At 41.4% G+C, this 21,691-nt stretch overlaps 2 protein-coding genes across 2 annotated transcripts; one reads left to right on the forward strand and one right to left on the reverse strand.

Annotated features, from left to right (window-relative positions):
• Nucleotides 1-414: 414 nt before the first annotated feature.
• LOC129092384 (placenta-specific protein 9-like) lies at nt 415-6,603 on the reverse strand. The gene is made up of 3 exons (XM_054600322.1): nt 6,312-6,603; nt 1,085-1,176; nt 415-713 (listed from the first exon to the last, which is right to left on the reverse strand). The coding sequence occupies exons 1-3, from the start codon at nt 6,373-6,375 to the stop codon at nt 570-572; spliced, it is 300 nt and encodes a 99-aa protein (XP_054456297.1). The 5' UTR covers nt 6,376-6,603; the 3' UTR covers nt 415-569.
• Nucleotides 6,604-14,241: 7,638 nt separating this feature from the next.
• Nucleotides 14,242-20,917, forward strand: LOC129092806 (L-threonine ammonia-lyase). Its single transcript, XM_054600829.1, has 10 exons — nt 14,242-14,376; nt 14,615-14,731; nt 15,668-15,909; nt 16,827-16,992; nt 18,058-18,157; nt 18,310-18,385; nt 18,643-18,768; nt 19,171-19,338; nt 19,472-19,529; nt 20,819-20,917. Exons 1-10 carry the CDS (start codon nt 14,242-14,244, stop codon nt 20,915-20,917), a joined length of 1,287 nt encoding a protein of 428 aa, XP_054456804.1.
• Nucleotides 20,918-21,691: the final 774 nt, after the last annotated feature.

Genomic DNA, 21,691 nt, shown 5'->3' on the forward strand with positions numbered 1-21,691 from the left:
AAAAGATGTGATTTGTGCCACTCTTTTCCTCCTCTTGGTTCTGCTTTGCATAATGTTATTGTGCTGCAGGATTTTTACGAGGGGAATATGTGAGAAGCCTTGTTACTGTACCAACTGAAACTGCTCCGTGTGTTTAATAAAAAATAATGCTGCTTTAACTGCTTTGATAAAGAAATAAATCTCCTTCCAGTAATTTGGTGTCACTGTGTCTTTTTCATTGCCACTCAAATATAGCATCAAAGGCACAGTTTGTCTGCAGACAGTAGAGGGCAATATAGAGCAGGGGGGGAAATTGACTGAGTAAAGTAAATTCATCTCTTTGAATAGCATTGTAAACATTAGCTGTGCCAATATTGACTGCAGGGGGAACTGAATCTAAGACTGGGAAAAAAGATTAGGCTGTTACAGGATTAGTAAGAGTAAAAATATTTTTATTTTATTTTGGACAGATACATTAAATGCATACACATTTTTTTTACTTGCATTTAGGTCATTTAAACAGAATTAATCCTTCAAAGTCCAAGTTCAAAGGGGCCCTTGAGTCCCTCCTCCATTGATGTCTGGTTAGTTCAAGACCTTTGCCCTGGGTCTTCCAGGATATCCACTGCTGTTTTCCCTGCGTTGTCCAACAGGGGGCGCCACTTTGGGGCTTCAATGGCATCCAGAAGATCAGCCATCTCAACCTCCAACTTCTCAACTGTGTCCTCCACTTTCTGCAGAAGACAAAGTTGCGTGGTTGACATATGAATAATGCATTAATAAGTTGTAGTATGAATAATAGAGTCATCACCCATGAATAATACAATCACTTATTCATATGAATAATATAGTTGCCCAAAACAGCTAGTAGGGTCAAAGTAACCATGGGTTTTTTGTCAAATGAATGTGGACAAACTCGTCAGCGTTTTGGGGATAAGTTAAGATATCATGTTTGGTTTTTTTGCACAGTAAGTGACTGGTTTTGGCATTTTTTCCCGACTTCTTCCTTGAAATAATTTTTTGGCAGGGGTAAAAACCATCCCGAGCCCTGATGGTTCCAAACCCCGCTGAGTGCTGAATGTTAGTTTTTTTTTGGAAACGGCACCTTCTCCACCACATCCAGACGGTTGTGAAGGTTCATGTGCTCTTGACAGGCACTTGAACGCACCGCTCGAGGCCGCACGTCAGTCTCAGGTCCTGCAAACAGAAAAAGATTAACTACGGAGTGATTTAAAGTGTATAATGTAAGCAAACAGGCCTCTTTAAACCATCAATAAGCATTAAAGCTAGATCATATGCTTTATCAATGATTTCATAATGAGCATTTTACTTTACCCCTCACTTTTGAACAGGTATTAAGAACAACAATTAGGGGAACACCCAGGACAAGAGGAGATATCGAAGTCAAACCTATTCTGGTAGACAGCAGTTATTTAGAACAAAAGCACAGATTCCAGACAGAAAACAAATGCAACCTTGTGGTCCACTTAAGAAGCAATAGACAAACCCTAATATTGAATGTTAAAGGAATAGGTTTACATTTTGAGAAATATACTTTATCACATTCTAATTGAGTTAGATGAGAAGATGCTGAAGCTGCAGCCCGTTAGCTTAGCCTAGCATTGCTAGAATTCATTTAGGGGGAAACAGCTAGCCTTGCTCAGCACAAAGTTACCAAAAACTGTTTTCAAACCTTTTAAAGCTCACTAATTAACATGATTATCATTCGTTCAGTAAGTACAACACTGAGTTGTAAAAAGCCTGTATCAGGGTAATAGGAACAATATTGTACTGTGTTCAACAATGGGACGTTCAGGGTTGCGCAACCTGTAACCAGTTGCCGCACCTGCTAGCTAGTAGGCTAAATTTTATGTGGTCGAATAAACTGAACTTCAAAAACAGTTCATTGGTCAAATCTGCATGAATGACTCAAGACAAAGGCAAGCTGTTCCCAGTTTCCTGTCTTTATGCTAAGCTAACCTGTCGCTGGCTGTGGCTTCTGTGTGTTTGGTAAACATGAAGCCACATTCAGCAACAGGTTAGCTTAGCATAAACTGTCCCACTATTGCTTTAAGTGGAGTCGTTGGTGCTATAATACAAGCAAGGCAAATGTGAGAAATAAACAACTGTAAACATCTATTTCAGTGTTGTAAATGTATAAAGTAAGTTAAGTCTTAAAATCTAACAAGATAAATATGTTTTTAGATCATTTTTCTTTTTTGCAAATGAAAATATTCATATTCATTTTATGTGTTGCGTTTTATTCAATCAACTAACTTTTTACACATAATAGCAATAGAGTGGCCGATCACTTAGACTCTGCAGAAGAGGAAAAATTGAGTATAAATCTGTGCAACAGTCTCAGTACGGAGCACCACCATAATGTACTTGGTGTGAATTCACTTCAGCATGATGAGGGGGGGGCACATGCATTGTTCCTCCCGATTTCCCCTCACAGTTATGTTTCCAATTATCTGTCTCTCTTTGAAGCCCACATATTTTGAGGGGAAGACTGCATTCCCTGGCAAGACTCTGCTTCCATTTTTGTAGCACCTTCTTAGTGGCAGTGGGCCAAGCTCCCATTGATAGCATTTATACTTTATAAATGAGTGAACCTCTCAATCACTTACTGAGCGCTGGCACCGGTGCCGCCGCTGTTATTTACATGAAAGATTTGGAGCGAAAAAGCAGCTAATGTCTGAGAGTGTGTGTTGTTATCGGACATTAATGGTAATAAGTCAGTGTTATAGGTTGCCTCTGCAGAGTAGGTTTTGTCAATATCATTCCTCTCAGAGCGTGGCTGCTTGCCAATGCCCAAACAAGGATGTGAAAAATGTAGTTAAGAGCTCAATCCATAGAAAAGCACTTGAAAAAATTGTCTTATACCCAACAATGAGCTAGTGATTTCAAATGAGCTTAAATGCCTTGAGCTTTTTCAAACTATAAAAGCTTAACCTCTTTACCCCCAAACTGGTTCTCTTTGGTTTTCACAGCTTTAATGGACACTTGTTTCAGCACTATGAGAAAGATTTCTAACCTTTTAAGCTTTCTGGGTTGATCCAATTTCCAACAGCATCTTTTCCCCTCAATTTCACACCTTTATATTACTCATATTACCCTCTCTGTTTCACTGTCCTCATTGGAAAACAAGCTTTACATGTGCACACTTGGCAATAGAATTCTTCTAGAACAAAAACACCCAAAGTCTGTCTGTCAACACAGACTGGGGCTTTGTTCAGGTTTCCGTCTTTGTAGCTCTTCAGTAGCAGCTACAGCTGTTAATTCACTAAATTCACATCTGGCATGGACTAAAAAAGATGAAGAATCTGTTTGTTATCATTAGTGTGGACATCCGTCCTTTTTTTGCTGCTATAGAAATTGGAATTGTATTTCCTGCTGATCTCACACTACAAACAGTATCCATCCTAACAGGTCATTTAATCCACCGCCGAATCGTAATCGTTTCTTCCTTTAGCAATAAAAGCTGTTGGCCAGAAATGATATATCACATCTTCTTATTTTGCACGTTGTGCCCCCATGTACATCTGTGACTTTGCGTCAGGCTGCGTTGATTTTACAGAGATATCCCATGGAAACATTTTACAAGCTCCATTACACCGAGCGGAGGGGGTGCCAAGTTCTGTACATGCAGGAAGCAGGCCAAGAAAGAGGGAGGGATTGATGGATGGAAGCTACAGTAAGAACCGCCCTGGTGTGTGCTCCATGATGGAGGTTTTGTCGAAAGGATTTGGCCGACCTCTCCTGCTTTGGTTTGACAGTGACGGATGAGTTATCAGCAGTCTGTTTAAGTCATGAAGATTTCCCACACAACATCATTTTTTATTTTTAACAACCAAAATCTTCAGCTGTAGCAGAATGTGCTGATGGTTTACCGATCAGCACACATAACAAAACAAAAAAATCCCCCCCAAACCACAGCTGGGCCTCCATCGAAGTGTCAGCGTGTGTTTGTGTGATCAGTGTGTACACAGCAGCACAAGATCGCTCTTTGGGAGGGGAAAACTTTCTACAGAGAGCTACATGCTGAAGTTTTTGATTAATGTCGTTACCAAAAGGAAGAAGTGTCTGCGTCGTATGTGATAAACAGATGCGATAAATGTGGCTAATGAGAAATAGCTGACCGGTTGAGCTGTTCATATTAACACCAGTCTGTGTTTCCAGACAGCGAGAAGGCGGTTTTTGCTGTTTGTATTTGCTTTTGCTTTTGTCCAGCTCTTATGAAGACATTTTTTCCCCCCTTCCAGGACTGTTCCAGGAGGTTGAGCAATCACATAAGAAACCCCCCACACTCCACCACAGGAAAAGAAAACAGATATGATGATCTAACATACTGGCTTCACCCGAGGACAGAGGTGAATGACCGTGTGTGTGTGTGTGTGTGTGTGTGTGTGTGTGTGTGTGTGTGTGTGTGTGTGTGTGTGTGTGTGTGAGTGCGCACAGGCCTGTGTGTGCAGTACTCTGTGGGTTTGTGCAGCGTCGTGGCTCTCTACAGGAGAGAGGGAGTTTAGCCAAGTGCAAAATTGAGAAGTCAGTGCAGGTCAGAGCGTTAGTTCACAACAACGGTGTTTGTTGAATCTGAGAGACGCACCAAACATAAAGGCAGTTTACAAGCATGAGCAATGAAGAATGAAATCCTGTCCTAAAATGTGTGTACTACATTACAGCCTGTTTAAATGTGTGAATTTGATTTTAAAAAAACTGCATATAGTGTGACAAATGTGCCTTGACAGACAGCTTTCACCTTGTACTCTTTAACTGACAGTTCAGCTGTCTTAAATGCATACACTTCACGGGACATTTCAGTGCTTTCAGAGCGTACACTTCGACAGATTTTTCCTGTTATCACATAGAGCAACTGCTATGAGCTAAACAGACAGCTTAAGTGCTTACATGCCAACTGACACTTCAACTGCTTGCAATGCACACACTTCAACTTTAGTGTGTCAACTTCAACTGAAATTTCAACCACTTCCATTGCTAACAATTCAACTGAGAATGCTACTGCTTTCAGCTGTTACACCTTAACTGACTCTTCAGCCGTTGTTAGTGCTTGCATGCTAACTGACGGTTCAAAGTGTACACACTTCAACTATTCACCACTCCAACTATCTCCAGCTCCTACATTTCCACTGATATTTCAATTGGTTTCAGTGCAAACACACAAACTGATATTTCATCTTTTATAGTTTATATCAATATTTCTTCAATTTCAAAACTCTTCAGCTGGCACTTCAACTGTTATCGTAGCTTTCAATTCAAGACTTCCAGGGCAAGTTAGGTATTTCTTTTACTATGTTTTTATGTCTTAAGTTAATAATAGGGACAACAATTTCTGAAATTGTTCCAGTATTTAGGGAGAACAACCCCAACTGTTACTCTAAATTTCACAAGCAACAAATACACTTTAAAAAAAGATTTGAATCTGTGTACAGTGTTTCCGATGCGCACACATAGATTTCCATCAAAACATTAGCCTTTGGTTATGTTAATTTGCCTCTTACTCCATGGCAAGTTAATTGTTTCCAACTCAAATATGACCTTTTTGACACCAAGAGAGTGCCGTATCCTGCCCTTATCTGACATAGTGACCCTCGAACCATGAAAAAGCCTTTAAACTGGAATGATTACCTAAAATGTAGCTTTTAAGATAAAACATGAGATCACATGCTTTGTTTGGTTTGTTAGTGCTCGCTCGTTGTGTACAGCGAATGTTCATTGTGCTGCCTGCTTCCTGCAGTTGGCCATTCTTGCAGTATGAAGTCAGTGTAATTCACACTTGAAGCCGTCACTCACAGATTTGGCTCTGGAGGGATTGGCCCACATTTTTGTGAATTTCCATGGCACTTTAGTAACACTGGAAAACAAAGCTGAGCACACTGGTTAGAAGCAGGCAGATGAACGTAATGGATGAAGGAAAGAGGGTGGTGTTAGAAACTATGCTGACACAATATTGGATTAAGTGTAGCCAGAGCTGCAGTGAAATTAGTAACAGATGTGCTGGCGGTCCCTGAACACACACAGACTCGCATGTATGTGTATGAACACCCATGATGTCGGTTCAGCCTCATGTGTGTTCACCCAGCCATCGTCTAAACACACTTACATCTGTGAAATATGTATGTAAAGGTAATGCAACAAAGACATAATGGGTGGACGGTCACAATCGGCATCAGATTTTGTATTTCCGCCCTACTCCATAAATCATAGGTTCTGTTGAATCAACACACTGAACCAGCCGTGTGTCCTCATGGCCTTTCCTGTCTGACCTCAGCTCCTCCGCCCTCCCGACTACACCCGTCTACATCCCTTACCTGCCGCAGCGTAGCCAATCAGAAGGAGGATTAGTCCAACTGAAGAGATGGAGAGGCAGGTCATGGTGAAACCTGGCGACTGGCTGGTGACCAAGAGTGAAGAGTTTGTTGAAAGAAAAGACACAAACAGCTAGCCGAAATGTCCTCCAGTTCAGGACCAGACTAAAAACAAAAATACTTCTTTCTCTCCTCCACAACTCTGCCTCTCTGCCCTGCGCTGGCTCTCTCACTCTCCTGTGCTTCCCTCGTCAACTTGGTTGGGGCCAGTTTCCTAATGAAAACATTAAATGCAGAACAAAAAGCTTAGTATCTGGGAAGGGGCGGGATGGGAGAACTGGGGAGGGGACTCAGATCTCAGCTCAGCCACAGACACACCGGCTTTTAAAGAGGGGGACTGTGGTTTGACTTAGTTTATCATGGGTTGTAAGTTTTGTGACATTTCAGTGACATTTTAATGGTCACACTTAAGTTAATAAAATAGCATGAACAGTTATGTTTTACGAAAACATGATATAAGGGGCCTAATACCTTTACAGGTATAGTTCAATGTTACATTTATAGCCTATTCCAGTAATACACTGTATTATATAGCTTTTGACTTGCAGCTAAATGTGAAGAAATGCCGCGATGCATCAAAGATGACTTATTTCTAGTTACACACAAGGTAATATTGAAGTAGACAAGCCCCTGTTTGTTTTTCTCTTAATTACTTTAAACTGCATTTTTTCCCGATGAAATCCAGAGAATAACAAAAGCTGGCGAGCTCTTTCTGGGTAAATCAGCCCCGCGTTTACGTTCAGCAGGAAGTCAGAGAAGTCAAAAATCAATCCAGCAGCAGAGAATGCCCTTTATAATTGCATTGATTGGTTCCTGTTATTCTCACTGAATCGACTTCTCTCTCTCTCTTTCCCTCTCTCTCCCTCTCTGTCTTTGTGACTCAACGCACACAAACACACAGCCAAGACTGTTACGTGGTAAACATGGTTATCTTCATTAAGCCAGGCTGTCTTCTGCTCTCTCAGCTGGCCTCTTAAGCAGATCTGCAGGTTAAGCAGCAGAAAACAAAACTGGAGGAAAAGTGAGCGAAGGGATCTAAGAAGAGAGGAGATTAATAGATAGATAGAAACCAGAGGAGGTACAGGTCAAGGACATATAAATATGGTTATGTGCCAAGAATAACTGTGTATATCACATACATGACCAACCTTCTTGTTCACTAATTTTTACTTAGTGGAAACTCATATGTCCTCTAAAGGCTAAGTGGAAAAGGATTAGAAATGACATTTGAAGGCACACAACACAAGTAAAAGAATAACAGCTTCATACTGTCAGAATGAATTTGATCTGCTAAACATCACACGGAGGACACGTTTTTCTAATATTACATTTTTAACATTTGATAGAAAAGATATTCCTCAGCAGATCGACTTAAAAGGCAGGTTGCTATTTCCCTCTAACATTTATTTCATTAACTGTTGAGAAAACATTTATTTATTAATTTATTAGTTTATGTAACACAGAAAGCGTGCATGAATATACATTGCTTCTGTCTCTACACAGACAAAACATAGTCAGCCCAAAGAACATAAGATAATATTGAAAAAAATAAAAGGTAATTTAAATGGTTTACCAGCATGCAGAGCAATAATAATAATAAAAAAGTATATTAATCCCAATTAAAAGATGCAAAACAGAAACATAGAATAAACACAAAGCAACACATCTGAGATGTATAATTTGTGTAAATGTGGATTAATGTAACATCATTATTGTTTTTCTATTTTCTTCTATTTTCTATCAAAACAAAAGTATATAAAGTAGTTGTCCAAAGTTTACAATAAAATCAGTCTTTTTTAAGACACTTTGTCAAAAAAGCCTTTCACCAAAGATATCAAAGAAATGAGAGAGTCTTCTAAACCAGCATGATATCAAATGTAAATGTATGTCAAAGTTCATTTTGTGACCCTTCAATCAGGTGTTGTAGAGCGACTACACCAACACAGAGCCAGAGGATCATGGGATCCAGGGTACCGTCGTCACGCTGATCTGTGGTGTGACAGACTGCTGGAGGCGGGGTCACCTTGTCTCCGTCTATTCCTGACCAGTCCTCGTCTGTCTGTTGGTTTCGGTCAATGTAATGACTGTCAGTTGTTTTTAATGACCAAATGTCCTCACAAGCATGACCAGATGAAGGAGACCCTCAGTCTATCAAGACAAACAGTTATCTTCACCCAAACATGGACCTCCCCACACCTTGTTGTTGCCAAGAAGTGAGCTCAGCTGTGTGTACCTGTCTGGCCCCTGGCATACACTGTCTTCCTGACACTTTTTAAGGAGCTAAATCTAATTTGGGTGAGATGTGTTGTTGTCTGTGTGAAGTCTGTGACTCCATCAAAAGAAACAGAGCTCCACCCTTGGCTTTTAGCACGGGTCATTAGTTGACTCTGGTTTCCCTTGACTGTGTCTTAATCCTATTGTAAATTTGCTGTACTTACAGAAACGATTAACAGCCTGACTGAAAGGACTACTTTCAGGTTTGTTATGTGGTCGGACTCAATATATGATGAGAAAACTGGGAAAAATCTTTTCTGCATTTTCATATAGTACCAAATATTTAGTTTCCTAATTATGAAGATAAATCTTCCAGATTATAAATAGTTTTTTCCTGGTATGTACATTTATAACTTCTGTAGATCAAACTGTTAACCTTGTCAACTGTCTATTACTTGACAAATGGCTAACTTCACTCAAAATAAGTAATTTGAAATCATGCAGATCTCTTCTGCACAAAGAGTTCCTATTATCCAATTTTCCGATTATTTCTTTTGTCCCTTTACGACACAGTTCGATGGCCAAGCTCTTTACGTGGAGACTGGTCAGCCGACGGCTAGAAGCTAACGTTGCTAGCAGCACAAACAGTGATAACAACGTCAACGGTGCCGCAAGATGGGTGTTACACTTTGGAGAAAAAATGCAGTCCTGCCACTGTCTGCTGTGGGACAGCATTGTCAGCTGTAACCGCTGTATGAGCACATTGCAGGGCAGTGCTGATTAGCATGCTAGTGGAACACACACACAGTTTCCATTCTCGAGATGCGGATTGTATCAACATTTCTGTAACGGATACCTTACTTGAAATGAACAAGTTGTACGACGTGTACAAAGTGTTAAGACTTGTTTTAAATGGCAAATCATTTTTACATTTGTTTTATGACACAAATTAATATTTCAGATCAGCTCATAGGCAATGAATAAGAACTTCTACGAAAGGTGTGGGTGGTATCACTAGTGAAGATTTGAGACCGTTAGAAAGCCCTTCATTTCCTTTGCAGTGTTACACTTTATTCAACACTATCTGTACTATGCTGAGGCTGTAAGCTCCACCCATTTTACACTCCAGTCACTACGCTCAGATTTACCTGCAAATACAGTTTGAGCCATGTCTGCTGAAGGGATTATCTCTGATTATGAACATTCCTGTAGTGATTTGAGTTGGGGCACACTCATTATCTGGAAGGAGCCGGTCAAGTGAACGCTGGCATCACTGTCGTTGTTCGGTTCAGATTTTAGGTGCACGTTGGACATCCGATCAGAGCTGAATAGGATCTGGACCGCCTGCTGAGTTTTGGCAGCAGTCAATTTAAATCTTTTCCACTTTCCTTAAAGTCTCAGTTATAGGGAGGCCTGGTAGCCTGAATCCCTCCACTGTAACTCTACATGTGCTGTTTATCCAGGAAAGCCTTGATCTTCTGCAGCAACATCCTGCTTTAGTTTCTTTTATATGCATCTCAAATTTCCTTCCATTGAGATTATTTTAAGATGAAGTGCAATGCACCTGGATTCTAGGTTATATGCATGTAGATGAGAGTTACTCATGGTTCCTTTTCACTTTTGTAGGTACAATTATTTGATCCTTATTCTCTGGTAAAAAAAACGCCTCTCCTCCCTTTTAGGCAACCACCGCCCCACTTTCTTTTATTTCTGATCCCCCATCCATTGTCGTCGCCTCTACTTGGTTGAGCCTTCAGATCACTGCTCCCTAGATAAACCTTAAGTCTGCATCTATCTCCTTAGACTGTCTGATTAGCTCTACGTCATAGAATGGGGTAGTAATCCCGGTCTGGGACCAGGAATAGAGCCCTGGGAGGAGCCAAGGCACTGTAGAGACACTGCAGAGCCACCATGAGTTCCTGGGTAATCCCTTCTGAAATAGCCCCAGGGCAAGGAAAGAGGGAGGGATCTGGGGCAGGGGACGTTACACCGTGGGAGCAGCTCTAGCCAGTGTCCTCTTATCCCTCGGACACGCCACAGCAGCCAGAGGAGGAGAGGGATTCGCATATAGAGACTTGTTGGACTGTAGGAGGACAGTACTTCAACCAGGATGAACTTTGCTGCCCAGTTTTTCTACTCAAGCTACTTGAGCGAGCGACTTGAGCGTTTGTACTCACCCAGGCCTGCACTGAAAGGCAGCGAGGAGAATGACCCCTTCTGGCAGAGGTGGGAAATTACAACACCTAGCCCCCTGGATCCTCCAGACCCTTCCCCTAACCAGCTCAGCCCCATAGCGACAGATTTACCCTCTGCCTGGAGTTCGGAGAAAGCCTCAGGGCCTGTTTCTTCAGCTACTTCCCTTCCTCCTCCTCCCCCACTTAGTTTGCAGCCCCCTCTGACGGACACACCTTCAGTTCTCCAATCTCTACCTCTTCCACCTCCTCCTCACCTTAAGCACAAGAGGAAATCATCACAGCCACCCACTTGTCTTCCAGATCCGGGTTTAGCTGCTGTGATCCCCCAATCAAGGTTTAACGAACCCCCTTCGGACAATCTTTTTCTTCAGATAGTTCCCTGCAAACCTGCTCATGCTCCGTCCAGGTCCCCGGCAGAAATGGCCTCCACATCTTCCATCTCCATCTCCCCGTCTTCTCTTTCCTCCTCTTACTCAGCTCCTGCTCCTTTTAGAGGAGAGCATCTCCCAACCTTCCAAGCCCTTGTAGACTTCCTCCTTCGCTTGGTCCTCTACCTTTTTCTCCTCTTCATCCCCAGGTAATTCTCATAGAGTTAGAGAAAGACACAGGGTAATCAAAGAGTGAAATGGGATCAAATAGGTAGCCTGTTCACAAACTCTTTTAAGGCAATATCTAAATAACGTCACATCTAGGAGTTGCAGGGGGTTGCCGTGGCCAACAAGGAACACCATGATTGTTAGGGTTTAATATGTCATAATGATTTTGGAGAGATATGTCTTCAAATAATGACAGAAGAACTAAAGAAAAACAAAGTACATCTTTCAAATACTTTGATGTAAGTATCAAAACCTTTGGGTGCTGCTTGTGTTGCCTCAGTAGGCTAAAACAAACCAGACAAAGAATGCAAGAGTCAGACATGATTCAGAATTGCACTTCTAACAACAACCATCAGGGTCATATAGTGCTGGGAGACATTTTCTCCTCTCAAATGAACATTGTTCCAGTAGGAAAAGGAAGTGGTACAGCAACCAGTTAGGGCATTTAGTCATTAAAGTGACATGAAGAAGCTGAGAGTGCAATGATGAAAGCCTGGTGGGCTGAAATGTCTCTTTTACTTTTGCTTTGTCCCCACTTTCATTTTTTTTTGTACCAATTTGAATTTAAAGAGCCTTTTTTTTTTTTACAATCTCAGCTCTTCATCTCTTTGGAAGAGGCTTTTTGAGGCTTGATACTGGCTGCCATGTTGCTCTTTCACCCCTTTGATGATGTTTTTTGAACTCTACTTTTGAACTAAAGCACCCTAATCACAGGTGCAGCCTTGGACTTTTCTATTTTCAGCCGTGTTAAAAGCGCAGTGAGTGCCCGTATAACGGACTGAAAGGGACTGACAAGTGGGGCAGAGGGCAGTAATGGACCCCGGAAACGAGGTGAAAGGTTACCATATTGTTCATGGCAGATCATTGTGATATAAATAGACTGGGTTGTTCTCTGCAGTGTGCCAGAATCAACATGGTTGTTGGGAGAACTGCTCCACCTGGTGGTATTTGAACACACTTAAAGCACTAAAGCACTTACATCATTGGATCCTTTTTAATTGTCATGTTCATCTTAAATTACTCAGCTGTATCTGGTCATGATTCAGCAAACTCTGCCCATCTGGCAGTTTAAAAACAAACAAAAAACCTTTTGCATTTACCGTGGATCTGCTCCACTGCACAACCTTATTCAAACTTAACCATTTGTGATCTGCTTTAGTGGCTAAGTGACGGGGTTAATCTCAAAAGGGTGTAATCCTATCATTGTGTTTATGCTGTGTAAAAGGGCCTAGTCAGAGAAACTTCCACAGTCGAGTCTGAGATTTAATCCAGTTTCTTGCAATGTCATTCGAGAAATTCACTTAGATTCAGTAGAAGAAATGAAACTTTTTAGTAAACGACTCGTGCCATTTGATTGTATTCAATGGCCATTTAACTGAGCTGGTATAAATCAAACTGTCCTGCCTTTGGCCCTAAATTGACACTTTAATCGTTTGTGCATCTCCTCAAAAGAAGAGCTGAATGACCCAATGAATCATAGATTGACTTCTAGATGTAATCTGTCACAGTGAGTGGAAACTGGGGCGACATGAAAGGTGAATCCATTCATCTTAGACTGAAGGATTGGGGGTATGTGTGTGTGTGTGTGTGTGTGTGTGTGTGTGTGTGTGTGTGTGTGTGTGTGTGTGTGTGTGTGTGTGTGTGTGTACATTACCTTCATTCCAGGGTCTGTTCGTTTTCAATTGAATCAGTTCAGAAAATGTCACTCCCAACAAAAATGTTAATAGAACTGGGAGCTCTAACAGTGATAACTGAATTAGATGAATCAAGGTGTGTGGGTATACAAGTTGACAGATCAAAGTTCCCTTCAGCTCTAACACTGCATACTGATTACACTAGATGTTATCATCAATAACAATTTTCTCAAGAAAAAGTATATTGTCTGCCGGAGGCCACATATCGACATAGCTACTTTCTATTCTGATCCATATCCAAGCAGGACTCTTAATTTGTAAGAAGACAGACATAAACTCAAGTTGATTTTGCTTTTTCACTGTCACTCTGCCTGTTAACAGTCAACTTTTGCTTCATTGTTTCTGTTCCTGCAAATGTTTATCACACAGTTAGAATATCTCTAGTGATGATTTTGGGTCCACTTTACTCTACTTCAATAGTTTGTTCCAAGAAACCCTTTACTTGTCATTTTTGAGGTTGTTAATATAGTTTTGAATGAAATAATATATTTTACTGTGTATATTTTCTCTGTATGAAAACACTTTGATTGAAAAGCTAGGTACCTTTTACTGAGTAGAGTCTATGTTTTCGTTTTATACAAGCTAATACTTAACATAGCTCATATAGCTGCCAACCATGGTATGCCATAGTAGTCTAGATTTTTTATTGTGTCCCTACATTTCAGAAGCCATTGGTTTCCTACATACAAATACAGATGAAAGTTGATGTGAAATGTCTTCCAGGGTGGTGCATTGATGTGTTTTGGGGAAATTCCAACTCCCTGATCTGAGAGCAGGATGCTGAACACCTTCCTTGATTTCTGACAACATAAACTGTGAAAAATGAATCTAGAATTGCAGCTTCTCGGCCACAAAGTCACCCATGCCTTAGCTAGCAAAAACAAGAAAAGTCTTACCAAATTATGTAAAAGTACAGATCAGTTGTCTCCTATGGGATTTGAATGTTAAACGTAATGTCTGGCTGTTGTCTTCTTCTCCCAGAGATGAGCTGCAGCTGGGCCCCAGTCAGCCCGGCGGCTCTCACAAATGCGGCCCCGTCAGCAACGGCACCATGTGTGGCAGACCCACCCTGATCGAACCAGAGCGGCTGAAGGACTTCGGTGAGGAAGATCTTTTCAATGGTGACGTGAAGGTCTATAGCACCAAGGTGGCGAGGGGTCCCGAGGTCATGCCCATGGAGCCCCCCAAGATCAGACGCCTCAGCGAGTTCCGGATCGTCCCCAGGCCTCTTGTAGAGTATCTCCGCTTCGAGGACATCAGCGCTGCAGCCTTCAGGATCCAGACAGGGATCCAGAAGACGCCCTGTACAGTAAGATAGCATGGCTGAACCTTACATGCTGTCTCAGAAAGATAGGATAAGAACATCTAAATACATATTCATACATTGACAAACATGAATTAATTTCCAATTATTACAGAAAACGATAATCGATATTTCCTTACAGATTAACAATCATTTTTGACCAGCTGTACAGCGATGTTCACACATAGGGTTAAACATAGAGATGCTCTTAAAATGCTGCTTCTCCTTTTGTGTGTGTGCGCAGTACTCCAGACTGTCCAAACAGTACGGGATGGAGATCTACCTGAAGAAAGAGCACCTGCACTACACAGGCTCTGTGAAGGAGAGAGGAGTCCTGTACCTGCTCACCTCCCTCACAGAGGTGAGACAATGTAGAAAGAGAGAGAGAGAGAGAGAGAGAGAGAGGATGATCCCTTCCAGTACTCCAGGTCACAGCTAGTGCGATCTACTATCTGTGTGTTCGTGCAGACTCACATGTGTGACCTGACCATTAGTGACCTGTAGTGACAGAAATAGTCCGAATGCAGCTTAAAGGACAGTGGCTTGGGAATGTGCTCCTTTGAGTGTGTGTATACTGTGAGCAAGTGACACAAGTGAGGGAACCAAAATTAATTTTGATGATATGAAAGCTTTGCTTCTCGGTTCCGTATAAATTCGAAGGTTAAAGCTAGTTTAGCAAGTTTCTGGCGAGGACAAGTGGTGACGGATTGAGCGCCTGGATGGAAAAATGACTTGATCCTCGTCAGTAAAGCCGTGCAGAGATCTTCTTTGTGACAGGAAGCATCAGGGATTATGGGAATTGTGGTCTACATTTTGAGAAACACTGGCTTAAGAGAGAGGTTATACCACATGGAATGTTTGCTTGCAAAGGACAGAAATCCACCTAAACGAAAAAGTAATTGTGTGGTAATTTAATATCTATTGTGTATTACTCTTAAGCTTTTTAAAGGAATAGTTTGCCATTTTGGGAAATCTTATATTTGTTTGTTAAATATAAGGTTAGCTTAGTTTAGCATAAAGACTGGAAACGGGGACTGGCTCTGTCTGAGGGTAACAAAATACACATACCAGTACATCTTAGACTTAAATATGAATGTATTTTTTTTTTTTTTTTTAAATCTGTCACGCAAAGAAAGAGTCCCGTACATAACTCTCTGTAAACAGCTGTTTTTCAATGGAAGGGCAAGTTTGAGTGCACAGTACAGGATTCTTCATTGACCTCGACCAAATCTATTGATGTTTGCTTTGTGTACATATTTATGAATCTATGTCAAGCCCATGTTTTGGTCCCTTTCAGGTTGAGCAGAGGAAGGGCGTGATCGTGGCCAGTGACTGTAACTTCTCAATGGCTGTGGCCCACCACGCCGTGGAGCTGAAGATCCCGGTGTTTGTCATCATGCCGTCGTGCTGCTCCTCGCCTCGTCTCAGGATCTACAGAGACTACGGTGCTATGGTCATCTCCTATGGCAGCACCAGCCACGACTCCCAGAACCACGCCCGCCATCTGGCCACGGAGAACGGATACCTCTACCTGGAAGAGTCAGTCCCGCTCACGCTCACTGTAACATTTCACACGGAGGTCACAATACGTCTGCCTGTAATGTTGTTGAGGTTTACTTGTAGTTTGCAGTTTTGATTTGACAGGCAGACATTTTGGTTTGTCAGGGCAGGAAAAGCACAGGCTCTCTGGTCTGTAGTTTAGGCAGTGGTTAGTGGAAGGCTCTTCATGTGTTTGGGGGAGGTTAACACCACCACTTTTACACGTCAAAGCCTCTTTACAGGCTACAGGAAGAGTATTACTGCATATGAGAGAAACGTTGTACGCATTTTGAGGGAGCCGTGGAAAGTCTGGTAAAAGCACTCTGGGGGTGTGGAGTTAAAAAGAAGTGATAAGATGTAGAGGCTATATTAGCCGCTACTGGCATAACCATACGACTGTTCATAAAAGCAGATTCCTGTGTCTGTGTCTCCTTTGGTTTCGCCAATGCCCACACTCCTTTAGGAGACTAGAGGCAGGTCCTGAGTCTACTACCTCCAATGGCAGAAGTGAATGTCATTTTCTAGAGCCAGTGTTTGGTTTGTCCTTTCTTGGCTACTGTAGAAACATGGCTGCCGAGTCCTTGAAGAGGGTCGGCTCCATATGTAGATACAAACACTTCATTCTAATGTAACTAAAACAAGAGGGATTCTTATTTTCAGGTGATAATACACTAAAGAAAAATGTTATATTCCATTTATTTCAATAGGTCCCCCTAAATGCACCACACTGTACCTTTTAAATAGTGAATGATATGTCCTCACAAGAGCTATTTCATGCAAATACAGCACACACTGAACTTCCGTTTTTCTTTTTACTATAGTAACACTATGGTTACTTTTTGCATACTGTAATGAAAGTTGGTGATGAATTTAAATCCCATTCCTTTTCCTTTCTATCTCTGTTTTCTGATGTCCAGAGATGAAAATGCAGCGTACCTGGCAGGACTGGGCACCGTCGGCATGGAGATCTATGAGCAAGTGTCCAAACTAGATGCAGTGATTATTCCCGCTGCTGGACAGTACGGTCTACTGGCTGGTACAGCTGCAGCCATCAAACACCTCAACTCACAAATTCTTGTCATAGTAAGTAGACGCTCAGAAGTTAGATTTATCTGTACATCGCTGTCTACTTAACTACAATGTCTGCATGGAGTAGTGTTGTTGGTGCTGTTTCTCAAAATTAGGTCACATTTCCCATAAACCTTTTCCTTCTTATTGCAAAGATGAGTCTCCCTGGTGTTGATCCAAGTATCATTCTGCTTGGATTTCCTTAACAAGATAAAGTATTTGAAGTGTTTCCCTTGTTCCTCTATGTGCTCACACCTGAAACTCTTGACAGCTTTAGCTCTGTTTACACTGGAGGAACAGAACAGCCCTGTCCTTCTATTCTCCATCATGAAGAGATATCCCTGTGCAGAGGAAGAGTATCCCAGTAGTGAACATTATTAAATGGATCAAAGAAACTGATTAAGGCTGCCAATCTTCCTGTAGATGGTCGTGTTTTCGTCATTGGCATCATACAAATGTTTCACATTTTGTTAATGTTGCATAAGCAATTTTATTTTGAATTGCTTTCGTTCTGAGTGTGAAACAATTATTTCCTGGGTGAATTCAAGAGAAAATGTCTTGCATTTAATGTCCTTGATTCCACTTTTAATTTAAAAATGAAAATGTAGATGAGGTAGAACTATGGGATTGGAACATAATATTCCTAGCCACACTTAAGGCTTCTATAGATGGCAATGACAGTTAGTCGGTCTGTTGATCCACCACTTTGGTCCATACTAAAATATCTCAACAACTGCTCGATGGATTATGAAATTTGTTTGAGAGATTTATGCCTCCCTCAGGTTGAAATGTAATAACTTTGGTGATCCTTTAACTTTTTATATAGCACCAAGTTCAAAATGTATTTTTCTTACCAAAACTTTGGGTTATGACAAAATACCTGCAAAACTTAAAGCTAGCTGTACTTTGTGTTTGCTGCTATTAGCATGCTAACACGTTACTCTAAAAGGGGACCCACTGTAAACATACCTGCTAAAAATCAGAGTGTTAGCTTTGAAATTGTTAGCATGCTTATGTTAGCACAGACGCTTGTTTTTACATGTGGTAATATGGTGAAACTACATGGGCTTTCTCCAACAGGGAATTGAACCAGAGGGTTTCCCTCTGCTGCTACAATCTCTCAAAACTGACGGTCCAATCAAAGACATGCAGAGCAACCCCAACAAGAAACTCTATGGAGGTAAACACAGTTCAAACATGTGTTATTTGGTTCTTATTCCATACGTGTAGTACAGAACTGTCTTGTGAATGTTGAATAAACTTTATCACTATCTGTACATTTCACTGTGTGAAGCTCATACTGCTTCATGTTGATCTTCCGTCTCCTCTCAGATCTTATGGGGCGTTCACTGGGTGTCAACACCTTCCAGCTGGCAAAGAAACTGGTAGATAAAGTCATCTCTGTCAGGTACCGCATCTCCATAGCACATTGACACTTTCACGCTTGGGTGAAACATATGCCCTATGTGTCAAAATTCAGATTATGGTTTACTTGTTATAAAGCAATGCCTGTTTTTAAGTTTTCAGGTATTTTAATTTAGATATTGAGTGTTATTGTTGACTAAATCTTCTTATATCAAAAACCTCATATTAAAAAGTAAACCACTGTTGAAATCCTCTCTGTGATTAACTAACCTTTTTCCTTTCTTTGCCTCTGCCTCACAGTGAGGAGGACTCTCTGGTGGCGATGCTGCGGTTTCAGGAGTTTGAACGCTCCACAGTGGACACAGAGGGAGCCATGGGGCTGGCCGCCATCTTGGCCGGACAACTGTCAGAGCTGAGAGGCAAAAAGTGGGTCAGACTTGTTAATAATGTTGTACCTAACTGAGCCCTGTTGGGGAAATTCAAGAACAACCAGCAGCATTCATTTACTGCTTTTAACATCTTGTAATTAAAGCTCTAACTAAAGCGCTAACCAAAGCACTTCATGTTTATGAAAGGTTTCTCGTTTTTTTTTCTTTTCTCCAAATATGTAAAAACCCTTTGTATCATTTTAATATAGTCCTATGTGTGAGGGCCGAGGCATTTCTCAAAAAAAAATCTGACATTTTGGCAAAACAGCGATGTCAGCAGAGCTAATCTGATGGCTGCAGATGAAACAAGACTTTTCCTGTGTATGTATGTTTGTGTGTGTGTGTGTGTGTGTGTGTGTGTGTGTGTGTGTGTGTGTGTGTGTGTGTGTGTGTTCTGTAGGGTCGCTGTAGTGGTGAGCAGCGCTAACATGGAGCTGGAGCTGGTGAGGCAGTGTGTGGACCGAGCCCTGGTGCTGGACGACCGGGTCAGTAAGTTCTCTGTGCAGCTGGGAGAATGGCCAGGAGACATGGCGAAGCTGCTGGACGTCCTGTCCAGAGAGGACGTCAGGTATAGAGCCAACACCGGTCCATTTAAAGCTCTTACTTCTGCCGTCTCATGCACAGGTCCGACCTGTTTTACAATGAATATCCCCTCGATGTCACATTGAATTCTCCGCCGTTTCCTGTCTTTTTCCACCCAGGTTGTTGGACGTCTGCCATCGGAGACAAAGTGAGAAGTCAGAACTCTTCAAGGCGAAGGTAGGCGACTCATCTCTCCTCTTCGCCTCTTCATTTAGCTTGTCTGCTTCTCCGTCACTGCCATGGAACTTATGCCTTTGAGTTAGCATGGCAAAATTGTGTGACTCAGAGGGCCAAGAATACAAATCAAGTGAAATATAGAGGTATAAATGCTGTTTTCTGTAGATCCGGGAAAAACCTACTGCAAGAAATACTGGCACCCCTTTCTGATAAGGCACCCCTCATAATGATGTAACTAATGGTCACCCTCATAATGATGTAACTAATGGATTAATTAATAATTTAAAATAATGTATTAATGCTTGATAGATCAGTTATAATCCATCAAAAAAGAAGTCATTTTGGGTTGTAAAAAATTTCGGACTGGTTGGACCGGTATCTGGAAAAGGGCTGCAGATGATAAGGACCAAAATCCATTTTTCAGCAACTTATTTATAACTGCGTATATTATGGTTCAAAACCATATGTAATATTTATAACTGCAGATTAGAGTGAGTATTTAATAATGGATTATTAAATATTCATAATCAAATATAAACACTATCAATAAATTATGTATTTACCATTAATAAAGACATTAGTAACAGCTTAACCTTTTTAAAGGGTGCCATATTATAGTATTCACTGAAAATAATTTACGCTGGTAACAACTGATAAAATAAATATTCTCCCTGTTTCATTTATAAACACCACAGCACACTCTGCAATCAAAGTCAGAGGTTTTACTAGTGATCCTTACTTGGTCTGGCATGACCATTGGCTCGTGTTGGTCTTGGTCTTGTGCTAGCAAACTCCGGCTACAGTAATGTGGTGTAATTGGTGGCTCTGAGTAAGTTTGCAGACTTAATGACTCGGCACATGCTACTGTAAGGCTTTAGCATTAGCGTTTTAGCTTTGGCTGCTGTTCAGCAAAAGTTATGTAGCGTCACTTTAAATTCTTAGTTTCCCCTTGAAACAAATTAAAACAGCTGCCGCTGGACGGGGATGACTCCATGATTCATGAAATCCTACTTGAACCAATTATTTTCTCTTGGTAACGAGAATTGCCTTGAAAAACGAACAAACAAACGAATGAAACTGTAAGTTGCCTCAGAAAGAAGCGTTTTCATCGTCTCCTGGTTTTGTCGTCGTATCCTCTGCAATCTACACTGACAAATTAGCACTGTGCTGTTAATTCATCAGACGTGTCAAAAGGCGAAAGGTGTTGCATAATTAACTGCTCACTGCCTTAATACGAGTGTGTGTGATGTCAGAGGGCTAACCGTACATGTGTGTGTGTGTGTTAACAGGTGGAGTGTGTGGTGGAAACCAGGGATAAGACACAGAGCGCTCATCTGCGCAAGACGCTGAGTGAGCGCTACCCGTCTATATGCTGGATGGACCGGTGATCACCACAGCAACATGAACATGAACATTTACACTAGAAAAAAAAAGAAGAAGAAGAAGAGACGACACTTCCTGTAACATACACTACTACCATATATGAACTCTGTTAGAGAGACTAACACTATGGCTGTTGAGCAAACCTAAGTGTGTACAGAAAAGCCTTGAGATTATATAGCGAATACTGTCAACACTACTACTACTACTACTATTGATGCTGCTGTAGCTCTTTAATCACGGCACCATTTAGGTAAAGTGGTGAGGCTGCGTTCAGAAGATGAATATAGCTCTTATGTTTTAATCACAGAGCATGAATTGTCCACTGTAGATGCATGCTTACACCTCCCATAAACCAACAGCATAAAAGATGTATTTTTCAATCCATATTGTTTTTAAACTGCTGTACATATTTCTGTATTTATATTGTAGAGTCAAATCCAAGTAAGTGTTCTGCAAATAAAATTGGACTAATATGACTTCTTCTGCTGGTTTGTTGATGTTTATTTCTCTGGATGGTAGTTGTCATTTCTCATGGGTGAAAGCGAGGCAGGGTGTGAAATGAAGTTGTTTCTACGCCGACCGTCCCTGATTATTGGCTGGAGACGGCTGTAGTAGAGACTGGGCTGTTTAAGACGGGCTAATGCTCTTAAGTTCATGAGCAGAGGACATCATAACCCCCTGCCACTGGTTTGGCCTCGTTCAGACTACGTCACACTGTTTACCTGTGGGCTAACGTCTTTCAAATGAATGCTAATGTTGCTAAAGGGGGCGTATCTACG

Source organism: Anoplopoma fimbria, chromosome 6, assembly GCF_027596085.1.
Source record: "Anoplopoma fimbria isolate UVic2021 breed Golden Eagle Sablefish chromosome 6, Afim_UVic_2022, whole genome shotgun sequence".
In the NCBI taxonomy this organism is placed as follows: Eukaryota; Metazoa; Chordata; class Actinopteri; order Perciformes; family Anoplopomatidae; genus Anoplopoma; species Anoplopoma fimbria.